This window comes from Martes martes (assembly GCF_963455335.1).
Source record: "Martes martes genome assembly, chromosome: 11".
Taxonomy (NCBI): domain Eukaryota; kingdom Metazoa; phylum Chordata; class Mammalia; order Carnivora; family Mustelidae; genus Martes; species Martes martes.
The window spans coordinates 38,259,133-38,279,568 of NC_137899.1; the positions used below are offsets into that span (position 1 = coordinate 38,259,133).

The 20,436-nt window shown below is 38.9% G+C and overlaps 1 protein-coding gene across 1 annotated transcript in view; it reads right to left on the reverse strand.

Annotated features, from left to right (window-relative positions):
• Positions 1-20,436, reverse strand: part of PEX1 (peroxisomal biogenesis factor 1) — an 81,926-nt gene that overhangs the window by 60,398 nt on the left and 1,092 nt on the right. Inside the window, exons 2-5 of the mRNA XM_080818076.1 lie at positions 10,777-10,932; positions 8,328-8,432; positions 2,805-2,956; positions 356-460 (exon numbers count right to left, since the gene is read on the reverse strand). Coding sequence (XP_080674202.1) covers positions 356-460; positions 2,805-2,956; positions 8,328-8,432; positions 10,777-10,932 — 518 coding nt within the window. The remainder of the gene's footprint in view (positions 1-355; positions 461-2,804; positions 2,957-8,327; positions 8,433-10,776; positions 10,933-20,436) is intronic.

The following is a 20,436-nucleotide window of genomic DNA, read 5'->3' on the forward strand; positions in this document are numbered from 1 at the left end:
TTTGACAACATTTGGGTTGAAATAGACCAAGTTTTGTCCTATCAGTTACTGAATAACTATTCAGTGTTCTATCCCTTAAGCAAGCCAATATACCCTAGTTTTCTTTGGGAAAATAACAACATACAAGAAACCAGGAATTGTGTATAGCTAAAGAAGTTACAAGCTCAAAAAATCTGTTGAATATAACAAATAGCCACCATTGTTGGGTGCCAAAACATGAGGATGAAGCCTAGACCCTCATGGTTGCCTAAATTTCAGCAATGGGCCAAAGCCCCTACAGAGGTGAGTTGTCTAGAAAGTATTATGTTCTGATCCCTTAGAATTTTCTCTTAATTTTGAGCTGTTGACACTGTACCTTTGCTTCTGGTAAACATGGTCCAAACACCTCCAACAAAAGTCTCTCTTCTTTTACTGCTTTTTCAAAGTCTGCAAAAGATATCCTGCCATCGTTGTCATAATCCTAGAGAGGAAGGTGAATTCTCGATAAATGATGGTTTTTAATTTTGCATAGAAAATAATACTTTGCCAAGTAAAACTATTAGTTTGCAATTCTGTGGGCACTACTTATTTATCAAGGCTACTTACTTCATTCCTGTAAATCTGTTTGTAATACCTGGTATTATGGGCTGAATGTTTGTGTCCCTCCTGCCTCCAAATTCACATGTTAAGACCCCCAGTGTGATGATTTTGGAGGTGGGCTCTTTGAGAGTTAATTAGGTTTGGATGTCTTGAAGGTGGAGCCCCCAAGATAAAATTAGTGTCCCTTTAAGTGGAGAGAGACCAGAGCTCCCTCTTTCTGTCATGTGAGGACACACTGAAGTAGCTGTCTATTATAAGCTAGGAAGAGAGCCCTCACCATGGAAGTGAATGAGGTGCACCTTAGCTTGGATTTCCTAGTCTCATGACTTTTTAAACAATTTTATTTTTAAGTAATCTCTATACCCAACACGATGCTCAAACTTACAACCGTGAGATCAAGAATTACACACTCTACCAACTGAGCCAGCCAGATGCCCCCCAGTCTCAGGATTTTGGGAAATAAATTCCTGTTAAAGTCACCCAGTTTGGTATTCTGTTATAGCAGTCCAAGTGGACTAAGACACCTGAGTTACCTTAGATGTATAAAATATAGCCCTACTCTAATCGGTGGAATAAGACAAAAAAATAAGAGGACATGTATTATCATATTGCTACTTTTGTGATAAAAACAGTGCCATAGGGCAAAGATTTTCAAGTTTAATTTATAGCAATTTAAGTAGAGCTTGTTCTTCAAAGGACCTCTGACTTGGGAGCCCATTGTGTTTAGGATAAAAGTGAAGTTGCTCAGGTAAGGAGCAAGGCACTGAGAGCAGTAACAGTTCAGGATGGACTAGAATCATGAGAAGATGCTTGCAGACCACTGGGAGGTCTTTCAGGATGGTTGAGATGGCCTTTAGGTAGCTGGAGAGGTGTGGGGAGGAAATGCAGAAGAATGGCTCAACCTGAACTCTGACAATATGAGGGAGTGTACGTCAGGAAGACAGACCTGTCGGGAGCATTAATGACAGGGACTTTGGGAGACTAAACATGGGGAGACCATGTAGGTAGATTATAAATGCCTTTAACTATTTAATTGAATTTGGGTTTGATATGATGCACTCTCGTTTTTTCACTTCTGGGCATGGCTAATTCAGGGTTGCTGAGAGTCTAACTTAGAGAGACATTTGAATAATTATCAGAAAAAACTCACTCCATAATACCCTCCACCTGGCTATGGGTATTAAGGAGGGTACACGTTGTAATGAGCACTGGGTGTTATACACAACTAAGGAATCATTGACCACTGTATCAAAAACAAATCATGAACTATATGTTGGCTAACGAAACATAGTAAAAAAAAGAAAGGAAAAAACCTCACTCCATATTTCCTTTCAAAAAAGAAGGGAGTGCATTTAGTACTGGGAACACACTATCTCTCAAGAAGTCCGCCTTCAGCCTTAGCAGCAGCTGGTGAGATTATTTCTAATGGAAGAAGGTATGCGGAGCCTGTGTTAGTTGAATGTGAGACTCAGCAACTCCCATCATCTCTTTCCTTCCTGAGCAGCAGAGTAATGGAGGTGAGCTGGGTCCAGGGTCCTTAGAGTCACACATTTTCACCGGTATCCAGGATACGGTCATAGTAAGAAAAGGAGAGAAATTACTATGTCCATAATAAAGTGGTACTATTCGTTTCATTGAGAGAATTCTGCGCCCCATTTTCTAGTGTAACCTTGGGTAAACCTAATTGTACTTCAGTTTTCTCATCTGTAAAATGGAGATCATAATTTCTACTACATAGGGTTGTTTTGAGGTTAAAGTGAGTTCATATATTAAAGTTCTGTGAGGGATCTGGCATATAGTCAGTATACGCCATTAGGGACAACTATTTTAACTATTACGTTATCTTGTTATAATGAGTGTTTCGATGGATTGGAAGGTGAGGGCTGTGAAGACAGATGAGAGTAGCATCCTATTTTACACAAATTGAATCTGCCACACTACCACCCACACATTAATGAGGTTTCACAGATAGTAAAATATTTTAAACTAACATTCATGTTGTGCAGTGATTCATTTAATCACCCAGCCATTCCCTAAGTATTTACTAGCACCCACTATCAGCCAGGCACTGTTCTAAGCAATGGATAGAGCAGAAAACAAACAAAAATCTCCTGCCCTCATAAAGGTTGCTGTCACTCTGAACGAAAATAAATCATTTCTTTGTCTTTAGCTTTCTCCAACATCTGCTTGATTGGATATAATAAGTTACAGGTTTTTATTCTTACCATTTTCTTCAGTGTTATATCTACCAACTCTTTTATTCCTTCATCAGTCTCTTCTTCAGATGACTGTTGGTGTAGACTGTTCTTCAACATGTCAAATATCTCTTCTTGAGAAATGTAACCATCACCATTCAAATAGTAAACTTCAAAACAGACTGTCCAAAGCACAAGTAGTTTAAAGATAAAGTTTAAAGAACAGTTAAAATATCACTAGTCTTCTCCTTAGTTACTTCAATATATAGTTTAAAAAATATATATATATACAATTTATACACTCTACAATTATTGGTCCATATGATAGAGATTTTAAAATAAAGCACCCTTTATTATACTTCTTTCCATGTTATTAAATCCCTCTTGGGATGTAGATTTTGAAATTGAGAGTTTAAAAATGTTATGAAACCTGAAACCATGAAATTCCTAAAAGAGAACATAGGAACGAAGCTCCTTGACATGAGTCTTGGTAATGATTTCATGGCTATGACACCAAAAGCACAAACAATAAAATAAAAAACAAACAAAGGGGACTACATCAAACTAGAAAGCTTCTGCACAGTAAAAGCATCAAGAAATGAAAGGACAACCTGTGGGATGGGAGAAAAAATACTTGCAAAACTGTATCAGATAAGGTGTTAATATCGCAAATATATAAAGAATTCCTACAATTCAATAGCAAAAAACAAAACAAACAAAAACCCAAAACCAACCCAATTAAAAAGTGGGTAAAGGACTTCAATAGACAGTCTTCCAAAGAAGATAAATGAAAAGCCAACAGGTACAAGAAGAGATGCTCAATATCACTAGTCATTAGGGAAATCCCAGTTAAAACCACAATGAGATATCACCTCATGCCTGTGAGAACAGCCATCGTAAAAAAAAAGGGGGGTGGGGAGAGAGATAACAACTGCTGGTGGGGATGTGGAGAAAAGGGAATCCCAGTTTACTATTGGTGGGATTATAAACTGGTGCAGCCACTCTGGAACATCATATGGAGGATCCTCAAAAAATTGAAAATAGAACTACTGTATTCTCCAGCAATTCTACTTCTGGGAATATATCCAAAGGTAATGAAAACACTAACTCAAAAAGATATCTGCACCCCAATGTTCATAGCAGCATTATGTACAATAGCCAAGGTTTGGAAACAATCTAAGTTTCTTTTTTTTTTTTTTTTTAAAGATCTTATTTATTTGACAGAGAGAGATCAGAAGTAGGCAGAGCAGCAGGCAGAGAGAGAAGAGGAAGCAGGCTCCCCGCTGAGCAGAGAGCCGATGTGGGGCTCGATCCCAGGACCCTGAGATCATGACCTGAGCCGAAGGCAGAGGCTTAACCCACTGAGCCACCCAGGTGCCCCACAATCTAAGTTTCTAAAGATCGATGAGGGAATCCTATAATTTTCAACAACACAGAATGGACCTTGAAAGTAGTATGCTAAGTAAAATAATTAAGACAGGGAAAGACAATACTCTACGATCTTCCTTATATGTGGAATCCAAAAAAACAAAACAAAATAAATAAACAAAAAATATGACAACAAGCTCAGAAAAGGATATCAGCCTTGTGGTGATCAGAGGAGAGAGGGTTGAGGGAGAGGGAATTAGAGGAAGATGGTCAAAAGGTACAAACTTCCAGCATAAGTTAAATAAGTACTAGGGAAATAGTGTACAACATGATGACTAGAGCTAACACTGATTTATGATATAGAGAAAAGTTGTTAGTGAGTGCATCCTTAGAGTTCTCATCATAAGGAGAATTTTTGAAAACATGTTAGCTGAACCCATTATGGTAATCATTTCACAATATATATAAATCAAACCAATCTGTATTGCCTTGAATTTACACAGGGATGTCTATCAATTATTTCTCAATAAAAGCAGAGAAATAAAAGAATATGGGGGGCGAAGTGATTGACAAAGATGCAGATTCCTTTCACGCATACCTATATTGGAGAGGAAACAGTTTGCAAATTGGATATCAGAATGAACTTTGTAAGGAACATTTGATATTAAGTCTTCATAATTAAAAAACAGAACTCCTCACAGATATAGCACAAAGAGTCCAGATTCCTTGGTTGTAGCAGCTCAGGAAATGCTATTTTTAAATGTTGCATGGGGGACACCTGGGTGGCTCAGGGGGTTAAAGCCTCTGCCTTCAGCTCAGGTCATGATCTCAGGGTCCTGGGATTGAGCTGCGTTGGGCTCTTCGCTCAGCAGGGAGCCTGCTTCCCCTGCCTTCTGCCTGCCTCTCAGCCTACTTGTGATCTCCATCTGTCTGTCTGTCAAATAAATAAATAAATATTAACATAAATAAATAAATAAACAATGTTGTACTTTAAAATGTTTCACAGGTAAAACTGTATTTTAAAATGTTCCCTAACTGAAACTGATGTAGCCAGTTGAAACCATTCCTCAATCCACGCTGGAGAATCAGTACTATAGGTACTTTACAACTATTTTAAAAAGCATTTCATTGGAAATTTACATACCTAAGATTTTGCTATCTGTCTTGGCATTTATGAAGTATATTTAAATACATTACCTTAATTGGTGACTTCTTGTTTCTGGAATACTTTGAAATCAACGAGCTTAATTTAGGCACTTAAAACTATTTAAAAACAAATAATACCTTCTATATTCAAAGAGATATAGTCAATTCCAACTTGTAAATATTAATAGTCCTTTTCCTCTTATCTGTCCCCACTGTTATTTCTAGATAACTTCAACAATCTCTTAAAATTCTCCCCTGCCTCCATCCAATATTTCATTATTTATTATACTTGATTCACAATTGTCCCCTTAGGGAGTGTTGGGGAGAGGAAACTGATCCTTTTTGCTAAGATTCAACCTTAATGATATATATTCAACTTACCTTATTAGCCCCATGTCTCGACATCAATTTTCCCACCTGAACTAGGTCAGTTAGACACCCATGCTTTTATTCATACTGTTCCTACTGTCTAGCATGGCCTTCTTTCTAGTTTCTTTCTGCTCAAGGTTTACAAGAACCAACTGAAAGGCTAGTTATTCTGTGAGAGTGTCTTCTGATCCACCAAATCCATTAGAAAGGAATTTTCTCATCACTCCCATATAGTATTTTGAAAATACATAGATTTCTAAGTAATCACATTATATTGTGGTTATTAGTTTATATGTGTATTATATGACCAGAACTGAGCATCTCCGGTAGTAGAATGAGTTCCTGGGTCTTAGTAAAAGAAGAATTTCATAGACTTCAAAAAAATGTGATTGCAACTGCAATAAAGGAGATATGTATAAATGTTTTCTGCGTAAACTCTACACTCAATATGGGGCTCAAACTCAACCCAAAAATCAAGAGTTGTATGCTCTACTGACTGAGCCAGCCAGGTGCCCCTGGAGATAAATATTTAAACCTATGGTCATTGAATACATATATACATGTGTACACATACATGTATGTGTGTGTATCTCCATATTGTGATTTTCTTACACGGAGTATAAAAACTAAGCACAAACTTCATCATATCACTGACAGAACATTTTTTTTTCAATATATTTGGGTAGTGAGTCTGTCATCCCCTTGGAGCCTGCCATCTCCGCTATCCAAAAGGATCACTCTTTCCTTGGAGAGTGACTTCCATGACTCCCCCATTCACTCATGCCACAGAAGACCTTCCTCAGGTGCTAAATATACAGTAGAGAAGGAGCTTTTGTAATCTAGTTAAATGTTTCAGCAAAAACAATAGAACTGGGTATAAAATTCCGGAGTATCAGATTAGCTGTGTCTTTCTGTTGAGTTTCTTCAATCCCTAGCACACATGCAGCACAACCCTGTAAGAAGTAGTATTTTCCCCAAGTTAACATATCCTGAAATGTAAGTGAAACATTTTTAGGAAGAGGGATTAGAGGAGAAAAATTCTTTGACAGTGTGATACTATTCACTCGTGTATAATTGCTTTCAGTGTCACAGCCATTTTCCCTATGTATCACCACAAGAATCTACATCCATGAATGAAAACTTAGCTTTTCATTTCTCAGTGAGATTTTTTTATAAGAAAACTGCAACAAACCTAAGGGGCAACTATCTTTAAATTTATCCCCATGAAAAATTAGGCTGGAGAAAAGGGGGAATAAAGCCCCACAGGGTCACCTGGGTGGCTCAGTGGGGCATGTGACTCTTGGTCTCAGGGTTGTGGGTTCAAGGCCCATGCTGGGTGTAGAGATTACTTAAAATAAAATCTTCAGAAAGAACCCCTACATAATGTTGTATGTCAACTTCGCCTCAACAAAAATAATTAAGAAAAGACCCCCATAAAACAAAGAAACAAAAAATCATAAATGTCAGAGAAAGTTGGTGGTTTTTAAAAATGTTGCTGTCAGGGTGCCTGGGTGGCTCAGTGGGTTAAGCCTCTGCCTTCGGCTCAGGTCTTGATCTCAGGGTCCTGAAATTGAGCCCCGCATCGAGCTCTCTGCTCGGCAGGGAGCCTGTTTCTCCCTCTCACTCTGCCTGCCTCTCTGCCTACTTGTGATCTCTCTCTCTGTCAAATAAATAAATAAAATCTTTGAAAAAAATAAATAAATAAAAAATAAAAATGTTGCTGTCATTTAAAAAATGTGTGTTTAATTAGGGATCTTCTTTTCCACGTCCCAAATCCAAATTCAAGTGGAAGAACAAGGGACAAAGATTTGCTGATTTATTCAGAACTCCACAGCATTTTCTTAAGCAATTTGATACTTCAAGCTATTGTTCCCTTGAAGAGTGCCATTTAAAATTGTTCCTATTTTCTTTCCTGGGATCCTCCCCCAAAACCGGGCCCCAGAGGTATAAAACATAGAAAATATACACACACCATTGGTACAGGTGAGGTGAGGTCAGAGCTAGTTATTTTTAGGCAAAATTGTGAATGGGGAAATTTTTATCTTTGGAATTCCTAACATTCCAGTCCCATAGGAAACTCCTGTAATCCTTCTCCCTGTGGGCGTTCTTTGTTCTCAACCTTCTTCCCTCTCTTCACTCATCCACACAAATTCTAACACTAGAGTGTTGATGTCTGATGGTTAATGTGCATTTTATCTTGTTTTGTGTCAATCCCTCACATTTATTTTCTTTGACCAAGAGACAAGGAATGGCCTCACTGTCACCTATGCGCTGCCTTATATCAAGACCCGTTTCCTGCTGAGCCCACAGGCAGCCACAAAAACATTGACTAACTTTGCTGGCTGATTAGAGTTGGCAAACTCTAGTTGAAAAACAAATTGACTTGCTGGTCTCGGCCTGGGCCTTAAGCCGAAGAGTGGTCGTGCTGACATTTAGGCATTACAGAACCAGTGAAGGAAGTGTTTGGGGTTCCTGGGACTAGAGACTCTCCCATGAAATAGGCTACCCATTTCGTATTTTGATTTTTTTTTAAACTGTCATGAGCTATTTTTGAAAGGTTGCTACAGAGAACATGGATTTCATATTTTTAAAAAAGTTTAAGGATTCATTAAATACAGAATTGACAATGTATATTATTACTAAGTCAGTAATCACATATAGAAATCTTACACTTAAGCTTTTCTTCAAAAGTCCCTCGAAGGAACACTGATAATCCTTTAACCCACTCTTTCGCATTTATGCAGTTATCATTGTCTTTGTCAAATGCAAAAAATACTGAAAGAGAAACACCGTAGAAGCATATTGTAATTTATAGCTATTTTATAATTCATAAGCATGTGTATATGGAAAGGTTTTTAAAATGTTCTTCCAAAATAAAAACAAAAAAACAGACTGAGAAACTTTTCTCCCAAATTGAGGGGAAAAAAAAGTTTAGGCACAGTCTTTCTTAAAAGAATCGAAATTATTGGGAATATGTTCCTTCCAGATTTTTATAGAAAGAAAAAATTAATTCTCCTCCATGATCAATGATGAACTTAACTTGTGATGTTTTGTACAGTTACTATGAGCCAAGAAGAGCAGCAGTGGAGCTAATCAAGATGAGGATAATTTTTATTCTAAAAAGAGTGGCAGGGGCGCCTGAGTGGCTCAGTCGGTTGAGCAGCTGGCTCTTGATTTTGGCTCAGGTCATGATCTCAGGGTCCTGGGATCAAGCCCCACATCAGCTTCGTGTTCAGTGGGGAGTCTGCTTGAGTTTCTCTCTTTCCTCTCCCTCTGCACTTCTCCCAGCTCATGCTCTGTCTCTCTCTGTGTGTTTCTCTCTAAAATATATAAATAAATCTGTGAAAAATTAATAAATGAAAAGAGCAGCAAAGGGGAAACCTGGCTAGCTGAGTTGGCTAGCATGTGACTCTTGATCTTGGGGTCATGAATTCAAACCCCACACTGAATGTAGAGATTACTTTTTTTTTTTTTTTAGAAGATTATATTTATTTATTTGACAGAGAGAGAGAGATCACAAGTAGGCAGAGAGGCAGAGGCGGGGGAGGAAGGAGGCTCCCTGCTGAGCAGAAAGCCTGATTCAGGGCTTGATCCCAGGACTCTGGGATCATGACCTGAGCTGAAGACAGAGGCTTAACGCACTGAGCTGCCCAGGCGCCCCTAGAGATTACTTTAAAAAATAATAATAATATAAATAAAATGCATTTAAAAAGAGTGGCAAAATTCTGTTCTAAATATAACAGAGTTTATATTTAAATATATAATACCTAAAGATAAATTACTCAAATAAGATACTATTTTTAAAATTACTAGAGAAATCTTAGTATGCTATAGAAAGTAAAGTGTTATTGACTCTTTTAGGGGTGATATTAATTATTTTCATTATGATTATGGTCTCAAGGTACATACCTAGGTCAAACTTACCAAATTGAACATGAAAAATTTGTTAGTGAAACTAGATCACATGAAATAATTTTCTATTTTAAATATAAGATCTTGTCTTTTTTTTTCAGTATAATGAGTAATTATCATTTTTTTGTACTGATACAGTTTTTTAAAGAAGATTTTACTTATTTATTTGAGAGAGAGAGCATGAGAGGGGAGAGGGTCAGAGGGAGAAGCAGACTTCCTGTAGAGCATGGAGCCTAATGCGGGACTCGATCCCAGAACTCCAGGATCATGACCTGATCGTGAGCCGAAGGCATTTGCTTAACCAATTGAACCACCCAAGCACCCCGCTGATGCAGTATTTTTTTATTTTAAAGATTTTATTTATTTATTTGACAGAGAGATACACAGCAAGAGAGGGAACACAGGCAGGGGAAGTGAGAGAGTTAGAAGCAGACTTCCCGCAGAGCAGGGAGCCGTATACAGGGCTTGACCCCAGGACCCTGGGATCATGACCTGAGCTGAAGGCAGACACTTAACGACTGAGCCATCCGGGCGCCCTCTGATACAGTATTTTTAAGAAGAGAAAGAAGTCATTTAATAGTTTACATGTCTATAGCATATGAATCCAAAGACATCATGAATAAAAAGCCATATGCTTAACTTAAAAAAAACACAACTTGTCAGCTTATTTAGTTCATTGCTGGTTATTTCTCAAAGTGGTACAGCTATAAGATAAGAAATTCTGAGTGAGTTTTTATTAAAAACCATCGTATAATCAAATCAACCTTTGTTTTGTCTTACCACAATTAAGTCTTTCTAGTTTGGCATTGAAAAATTCAAGAGGCACCTGGGTGGTTTAGTCAGCTGAGCACCCAACTCTTGATTTTGGCTCAGGTCATGATCCGGGGATTGTGGCATCAACCCCCAAGCTCCCGGAGGGGCTCTGTGCTCAGTGATGGGCTTCTGCTGAGCATAGAATCTGCTTGTCCTTTTCCTTTCCTCTGCCCCTCCCCCCAACATGCATGCGCCCTCTAAATAAATAAATAAATAAATCTATCGCTTTAAAAAGATTCAGAGTCTTTGATGACAACTGAATACATATGTATATAAAAATAAATTTGGCATCTATAAATTTGTCATTACAAATATATATTTGCCACAGAGTAATATGTACAGCGTATATATTGCCATCTCGGCTTGGCCCATTTCAGTTTCTTAAGACTCTTACCCCTGTTCATTAGCATATCATCAGTCATTCCAAATATGTTGTGCAGGATCACTCGAAACGCGTTACGGTCTAGTCCAAAGTTATTAAGTCTTACATTAGCTCTTTCCACCAAGCTGTGAAAAAGTTGTAGGAGACACTCTACTTCACTTTTTTTGACTGCAAAATAAAAATACAAATAAATACAGCTTAGACTTAGTCCTTGAGTACTCCAATCTAATAAAAAATATTTTACTAAGCAGCTCTTTTGTCCCCGTGCTACTAGATGCTCTAGCGATTAGAAAGTATGACCTGACTTGTTACTTGAGAGCTTACCTTTCTGGGAGTCACCCAGAAGTCTCATAAGAGAGTATGTAAATGAAAAATTATGTAATACTAACACTCACCATTATAGACATGCATAGTATTTACACGGGAAGGAATGTGTTGAGGGAAGTACAACAGAGAATTCCAAGGAGAGGAAACATGGGTAAAGGAAAAACGTAGAACTGCTGTCGGGTTTGAACATGCTTTATTGGGAGCACAGCAAGTTGAGAAGTGAAAAATACAAGATTGAAGAGGATGGGTTAATGGCAGAGGGCCTCGAAAGCCTAGTCAGAAAATTAACATTTACAGTTGACTTGAACCACATAGGTTCAAACTGCGGGTCCACTTAAACGTGACTTAAAAAAAAAAACCATAGTACAGTACTGTAAAAGTATTTTGTTATGATTTTCTTTTTCTTTTTTTTTTTTTTTGAGAGAGAGAGGGTGGGAAGGGGTTGAGAGAGAGGGAAAGAATCTAAGTCTCCATGCCCAGAGCCCAATCTCACGACCCTGTGATCACGACCTGAGCTGAAATCAAGAGTTGAAGGCTTAACCACCTGAGCCACCAAGGTGCCCCATTCTCTAATGACTTTCTTAATAACATTTTACTTACTTCATGCATGTAGTATATAATACATAAAATATATGAAATATGTTAATTGACTTTATAAGCAAGGTCAGTAATAGGCTATTGGTAGTTAAGGTTTTGGGGAGTCAAACATGGATTTTCAACTGTATGGGTATTGGTGCTTGCATCCTCCAGGTTGTTCAAGCATCAGCTGCATTTTACTGGAGCAATGATTTTTCTCATGGACCATCTTTGGACCATCTATAAGAGAGAATCAACCCCCTCTCCACTGTTTGTTTAATCCAGAGTCCCATGTCTTGCCCCAGAACTACCAAGTCAGGATCGCTAACATCAGGCCCACGAATTAGTTTTTATTTTTTATTTATTTTAAGAGTTTTATTTATTGGGGCATCTGGGTGGCTCAGTCGGTTAAGTGTCTGCCTACAGCTCAGGGGGTCCTGGGATTGAGCCCCACATCAGGCTCCCTGCTCAGTGGGGAGTCTCCTTCTCCCTCTCCCCCTACCACTCGCCCTGCTTGTGCTCTCTGTCAAATAAATAAACTATTTTTTTAAAAAAGAGTTTTATTTATTTGAGAGAGAGAGAGAGCAGGGAGGAGGAGCAAAGGGAGTCGGAGGAGCAGACTCCCCACTGAGCAGGGGGTCCAACACAGGACTCCAACAGAGGACCCCAGGATCATGACCCGAGCCAAAGGCAGATGCTTCACCCACTGAGCCACCCAGGCTTCCTGGAATTAGCTTTTACACAAGGCTGGGTTGATTCTTCTAGGACCTAAGGGTTGAAAAGTGGTTTAGGAAAATTCATGTAGCAAAATTATATTTAAGGGGAAAACTGGAAGCATAGAAGCCAGGCTTGGAGTGATAGGGCTTTGGTTAGGGAGGTGGAAATGAGGTCAGAGACTGGGAAAGGGCCTGAGAAGTTAGAGAAAATCAGTAGGACTTGGCGACTAATTTTCAAATAGAAATTTCCAATATTCATACACCTAGATTTCAGTCTAGACTTAGGAAAAGGGTATTTTTTAAAGAAGTGCATGGGTAATTCTTATGCATTGTCAGGACTTAGAATTAAGGAATTTGATTTAGTGGGTCGGGGGTACTAAAGTGCCTAGATTCCTCTTCATTTCTTACCTAAACAGGGGACTTAGACAATTCATATAGCTTCTTTATGGTCAGAGTTCTCACCTGTAAAACTGGGTATTGTCAGGACGCCTGGGTGGCTCAGTTGGTTAAGCAGCTGCCTTCGGCTCAGGTCATGATCCCAGAGTCCTGGGATTGAGTCCCACATCGGGCTCCTTGCTCCGCGGGGAGCCTGCTTCTCCCTCTGCCTCTGCCTACCACTCTGTCTGCCTGTGCTCGCTCTCTAACAAATAAATAAATTAAAAAAAAAATTTAAAACTGGGTATTGTCCTAGATGATCTTTGGGATTCTTTCAGTTCCTAAAAACCCAATTCTATGAATCAAAGATTATTTGAAATAACCAGAAAAGTTAGGAAGGAAAGCTGGTTATTATTTCTTTTTTCTTCTCCAACCCCTTCCTCCTGCTTTCTTTTTATAGAGAAGAGAAATTTTAGATGCTGTCTTTGAGAAGATTTCATGTCCCCCAACTGAAATCAATGACAACACACAGCACATACACAGTTTACAACATTAGGGTTTCTATGATGGTCAGAGCGATTTGGTTCTTAGGGGAATTGTTGACAAATCTGAAGAATAAGGAATTACAAAGGTACCTACTAATACTGTTTTATGAACTGAGTTAGATTCTCAAGCTCCACAGTGCAACTGAAATATGACATACAGGTCATTTTTATCCATCCAATAACCATTTATTAAGAGCCTCTTGTGAACCAGGCAATGAATACACCATGCTTGCTGCTCACCAAGTTGTTACACTTTGGCTAAGATAGAAAAAAGTGCTGCAAGGTATGACAAGCACTATGATTGATGGTGTTTGGTGGTGACCCAAAGGAAGGAATAATCAATTGGAGTAGGCAGTAGGAAATTAAAAGTCCCAAGGAGGTGTCATTTGAGCTAAGGCCTGCCAAAGTAAGCATTTGTCAGAGGAGGCAGCTTGGAGGTATGTTCTGAGAACTAGCTGCAAATGGTGTGGTGTAGCTAGATGGCAGACTTGACTTTACAGACAATGAGGAGTTTCTGGAAAATTTTCGCTGGCAAGTTAACAGGATCATATTTGCACTTCAGGGAGAACACGTGGGATGCCTGAGTGGCTCAGTCAATTAGGAGTCTGCCTTCGGCTCAGGTCATGACCCCAGGGTCCTGGGATCGACTTCCATATGGGGCTTCTTGCTCAGTGGGGAGCCTGCTTCTCCCTCTGCCTGCTCTGCCTGCCGCTCTCCCTGCTTAAGCTCTCTTGCTCTCTAATAAATAAATAAAAATCTTTAAGGGAGAACATTTTGGCAGTAGATTCTTGAAACTACCTGATGAATGGGGAGTTCAGATATGACAAGCTCTCTGCTCAGCAGGGAGCCTGCTTCCCTTCCTCTCTCTGCCTGCCTCTCTGCCTACTTGTGATCTCTATCAAATAAATAATCTTAAAAAAAAAAAAAAAGATACCTACCAAGGCCACATGATGCTGAATGCTCAGCGCTGGTAGACTATTCCCTAATTCTCCAGTCTACCTGCACACTTCTGCCCTCTCCAGATAAGCTGTTAAAAAAAAAAAAATGTCTTCCCAATGACAATTTTAACAGTCCCTCCCATGCCATATGCTCTTTGTACAATGATTTTGATATTCCTCTGAGAGATGCGGGTCTCTCCTTTACTTGAAACTAGAAGGGGGCTGTGTGTGTGTGTGTGTGTGTGTGTGTGTGTGTGACTGTTTCAACCAGTAGAGCTCAGTGGAAATAAGGCAATGTGACTTTTCAAGGCTAGGTCACAGAAGAGGATGCAGCTGCTCTGAGGCTGAAAACCTGAAAAGCTGCTGCCTCCTCCTCTTCCTTCTTGAATATGAAGAAAAAGGAAGCTCAGGTGTGGATGCACTATATGGAGTCCAGAGTATGTTAATGATTGCCTGATAGTCCTGCTCAGTCCTGCTCAGTTCTGAGAGAGAGAATTATCAATGAGTGGAAATGTTAGCACCAATAATGTGAAAATGGATCTCTAAGGGAGGTTTTGAGTCAGGAGCTGCTCTGAGTCAAATACTAACAAGTCATTCAACACAGCTATCAAGGATTTTAGGCTCAGTCTTTAGCAGGTAGTAACTTTCTCGGGGTTTTATCCACGTAAACTCACATTCCATTACATCTTAAAACCTTACTCATGAGGTCAAGGAACCATGGTAAATTATATGTGAAAGATCACATGTGAATGAGGATGGTGAGGTCCTAGAGATTGGCCCATGTTATTTATTTTGGAATAATTTTAGATTCACATAAGAGAAGCAATGATGATAAAGTTTGCATAAAATCTTCACTCTCTCCCTATTAACACCTTACAGAACCATGATACAGTTGTCAAAACAAATATGCTAACATTGGCACATTATTATTAACTAAACTAAAGATTTTACCACTTTTCCTACTAATGTCCTTTTTTGGGGGTTCCAGAATCCAAGCCAGGATATACTTGGTTGTCACGTCTTTTCAAATCTGTGATAGTTTTCAGTCTTTCGTGACCTTGATATATATATATATTTTAAAGATTTTATTTATTTATTTGACAGAGAGAGATCACAAGTAGGCAGAAAGGCAGGAAGAGAAGGAGAGAGGAAGAAGCAGGCTTGCCGCTGAGCAGAGAGCCCGATGCGGGGCTCGATCCCAGGACCTGAGATCATGACCTGAGCTGAAGGCAGAGGCTTTAACCCACTGAGCCACCCAGGCGGCCCATGACCTTGATATTTTATTTTGCATAATGTTCCTCAGTTTGTGTTTGCCTAATGTTTTTCTCACAATTAGACCGTGGTTAGGTGTTTTGGTGAAGACTACCAGAGATAAATTGATGTTCTTCTCACATGTCAGGGTGATACATATTAAGAAGGTTAACGGCTGATAACTTTGATCACTTGATTAAGCTAGTCTACAGGGTTCTCCACTCTAGTTATTGTTTTCCCTTTCCAGAATCTATTCTTTAGAAGCCAACTATTCAAGTAAAATGGAATCCCACTACTTGGGAAGGAGCATCTATACTATTATTTGGAGTTCTCCTGAAAGCAAGAGATCTTTTCCCCATTTACTTACTCAATTATTTATGTCACTATGGGGTGGGAGGGGCAGAGAGTCAAATAATACTTACTTTGTAATAATTGTTAATCTTCTTACTCAAATTGTTTTAGTTTTGGCCATTAGGAGTTTGAGTTGGCTCTTGTATGTTTCACATAGCACAACCCATTGGCTTTTTCACCTCTTTGCTTCCTGGTACTACTTGTCAGGCCAATCTCTTATTACCTCTGTGTGAGATAACAGAGAATATATGTATTGGTCCCTGCCCCTGGTTCCTGACACATAGCTCCAAAAACTCTTGGGATTTCCTAAATGATGTGAACAGTAGGAGTATCTTTTGTTAAATTTAGTCATTGACCCTGGTTCTCAACGCAAAGCTCCTAAATCTCTTAGAACATCGGGGTAGAGGGGTAATAGGAATCTTTTGTTCTAATGAGGTGACAGCTAGTGGTTTCTGGATGGGAGCCGGTCACCAGAAAGACCAAAGTGTTGATTGAAAGCTTGGAACTTTCAGTCCCATCCCCTGTTCTCAGAGGGGTTGGCTATTGAGTTAATGACCTATGAAGCCTATGTGATGAAACCTCCATGAAGACCCCCAAAGTACAGTGTTCAGGGAGCTTCTAGGTTAGTGAACATATGAATATCCTGGCAGAGAGAATGGAAGCTCCATGCCCTTTCCCACATACCTTGCCCTATGCATCTCTTCCATCTGGCTCTTCCTGATCATATCCTTTCATAATAAATCAGTAATTTATTTTTTCTCAATTCTGTGAGCTGCTCTAGCAAATTAATTGGACCTCCAATTTATAGCCAGTCAGTCAGAAATGAAGATAAAACAACCTGGACTTGTGATGGTCATCTAAAGTGGGAGACAGTCTTGTGAAACTGAACTCAACTTATGGGATCTGATGCCATCTCAGTTAGTGTCAGGATTAAGAAATCGCTGGGATGTCCCAGAAAATTGCTTGCTGGGAAAAAACCACACAGTTGTTGGAGACCAGAAGTGTCAGAAGTGTAAACGTGGTATTTGGTAGTAATGTCAGAGTAAAAGAGAAACATACAGGTGTGGTGTAGGGTTTCCTTCTACACTCTGTGCAGCTACTTCTTCAAGGAATCCTGGTTCTTTTTATTGGAGACTGGCATTTAGACACCAAGGCCTAGGCACTGGGTGTGCTGGTTATTATTGGGGTATTAATATTTCTAAGCCCAATACATAATATGGCCTAAACTGAATGTGACAAAATTGAGAAATGGGGAGGTTGAATGTTTGCCTCCTTTTAAGACTTTATTGATATTCTCTACCTAAGAAAACAAAAACAAAAACTTAGGAATATTCACAAAGTGATGCGTTCTCAAAGAAACTGTGTCAACATGATCAAATAATGTATTATCTAAGACTTATGTATCTTGATATCCTTTCCCTTAAAAATCACCATTGTCCATGAAAAAATGTAATGTCGATGTATTAATAAATATTAGGTTATATTCTTAAAAAATAACGGGGGAAGGCAGAATATTTCTAAGCCCTCTCAGCAGACATAGCTGGAAAATATGTACGCATACTAACCTATATATGCATACATATTGGCCCATGTTATGTCTCACAAAGTGAAAGGTAAATACTGGGCTACTGGGTATCTAGGTGGTCCTAGGCCAAGTCCAGAAGAGATGATCAATTGAATTAAAAGATTCATGAACACTCAGGGGCTCTTGAATTCACAAGAGTTTATCATACTAGATTTAACCTATTCCCTCCTCTTGGTAGGAGTGGATTGGAGACATGCAGTTCATGAAGTATTTGGATTTTAGCAAGGCATTTGAGAAAAACCTCTTACCCTTGAATTAATTATCTACTCAGTATCCAGTAGTGCCAAGCACCATAGTAGGTTCTCAAATGTTTGCTAAATGTTTGCTAAAATAAATGATAACCCCTTATAAACAGGAGAGGTAAAGGAATATACTGGATGAGTCAGGATCCAAAGTAGCTTCTTGATGGCAAGATAATCACTTGAATCAAACAACATGAAATTATTGGGAAGTTTTAAAATTCTTCAGTTAGCTTTAAAAAAATTTTTTTTAATCTATGTAAGTGTAAAAATTGTGGCTAAACAACAGTGTGAAAAAGACTGGGTCAGCTCCTAACCATCAGTCAAGTTGAGATTATTATTAGGGTGATAGAACTGAAGTTTCATGAAACTTAAGATATATGTTGGCTAACTGAATTTTAAATTAAAAAAAAAATATTCTAAGAGAAGACAGCCACCATGTAGTTAGCAATATTATTTACGGTTCTAAAGAAGGAAGAAAAAAGTACAATTTTCTGGGTTTAAAGCACAAAATAAGGCAGTAGGTAGTAGAAACCCCTGCATATTAGTTGTTTCTAAATGACAGTTTTGAAGGCTTAAGGGAAAAAATTAATCATCAATGTGAGAAATAATACCAAAACAATAAATCAGCTAGGTTTCAAATTCCACAGAGACCAAAAAAAGCAAAGATTTAATACACATACACACACATACATGCACACACACAAAGCCAGATTGCCAAGGATGTGTGAATATGCAACTTAATGTGTAAATTTAGAACAATAAAAAAAAACTGAACTCATAAATTAAAAAAAGGAACTGAAGTTTCTTGGAAAAGATCATTTTGATCAGGAATTCTTAAGCTTAAGTGTGTCTAATACATGGAGTGAATGATCTGGATGCTTGGCCCCCACTTACAGATTTTTAAATGTACCTAGGGTAGTATCCAGGAATCTGCATTTTCAATATGAATCTTTAGGTAATTCTGATGGTGGAGATACTCCTACCATACTATGAGGAAGAGGTACCTAGCCAAGATAAACTACAGAATTTGTGGGCCCAAGGCAAAACTCAAAACATTAAATCAGTGTTAGCAGAGCATTAAACTAAGCATGGGACCCTGTGACAATGCACAGGTTGCATACCCATGAAGCCATTTATTATGTCCTAAGGTAATGACCTGCCACCCCCACTAGATTAAAGATTTAAAAAATCCTACTTAATTTTAATTCATATTTAGTCACACATATACTTAAAAAAATGAGGTACCTGGCTGGCTTGGTTGCTAAAGCATGCAACGACTCTTCATCTCAGCATCGTGAGTTCAAGCCCCATCTTGGGCGTAGAGATTACTTAAAATACTTTTTTAGATAATAGCCACCCATAGCTAATGGTTACTGTACTGGACAATGCAGCTCTAGCTCTTGAATGTTTTATTCCAGCCAGCTGCCCCAAAACAGTCCTTTCTTGAAAGGAGGCCAAGATGGCACTAGTTATTAGCCCTCCCCACACCTACCTATTAAGAACTACATTCCAGGGGCACCTGGCTTTCTCAGTTGGGAGAGCATGCGACTCTTGATCTTGGGGTTGTGAACTGGAGCCCCATGTTGGGTGTAGAGATTACTTAAAAATAAAACCTTAAGACAACAACTGCAACAAAACTAAATTCCAGTCCTGAAAGGCCAGTGTCTGTCCTGGTCTCAACGGAAGGACCCAAGAAGTGAGCCAAATTCAACTTTCATTCTGCACTTACTATGGGACAGTACTATACAGAATGACCATATGAGTCTAGAATGCTTATCAGTAGCATTAATTTGAGAAATAAAAATTGAGAGCAGGTTCTGGCATCAGAGTTACCTGAGTTCTATTTTTGCCTCCACTAGAAAAGTCCACTTTAATTTTAGACAATCTAAGACTTGGGTTTCCTCATCTGAAAACATGGAAAATGTCACCTACCTCATTGGGTTTGAGAATTGAAGATGAACATAAACCGTTCAGCATAGCATCTTCCCAATGAAGAGCTCAATAAACACGAGTTAAGTAATCAGAGTGTGAAATAGTAATCTGGTTACACTGCTGAATAGCTACAGCCTGAACTTTTTTTTTTTTAAGATTTTATTTATTTATTTATTTATTTGACAGAGATCACAAGTAGGCAGAGAGGCAGGAAGAGAGAGAGGGGGAAGCAGGCTCCCCTCTGAGCAGAGAGCCGGATGCGGGGCTCGATCCCAGGACCCTGGGATCATGACCCGAACTGAAGGCAGAGGCTTAACCCACTGAGCCACCCAGGCACCCCTAGAGCCTGAACGTTTGATCATAACTCAGCATCAACACTTTGGAAAGGAATGCCACTCATTCCTCTTTTCACATAACTGTTAAGTATCCTCTTTGTAGGAGACTATATGGAATATCGGTCTGGTCTAGTATTACATATTCATAACCTACAGACTTTCAGAGAGTTGCTTTCAAATAACAAATTACGGTATTGAACACACATTTGAGTAGCGGACATTAGTGAAAATAGTTTCTTTAGGATGGGGAGAGATTAGATTTTTAAGTCTGCAAAATTGCCTTTTGGACGTTATGAAACTCAGGTTGTTCAGAAAACAGCAAACAGAAGATAGCATATTCAACATTGGTTAAATCTGCCAGATGGATTTTAAGGGCTGTCTGACAGCAGGATTGGAAAAACAGGCCCTAAAAGTGCCTGAGGAACTCAAGTCATTTAAAACACACCTGGCGTAAGAGAAAACTGAATTTTAAGCCTACAAGGAGATCTTAAGGTGGTAC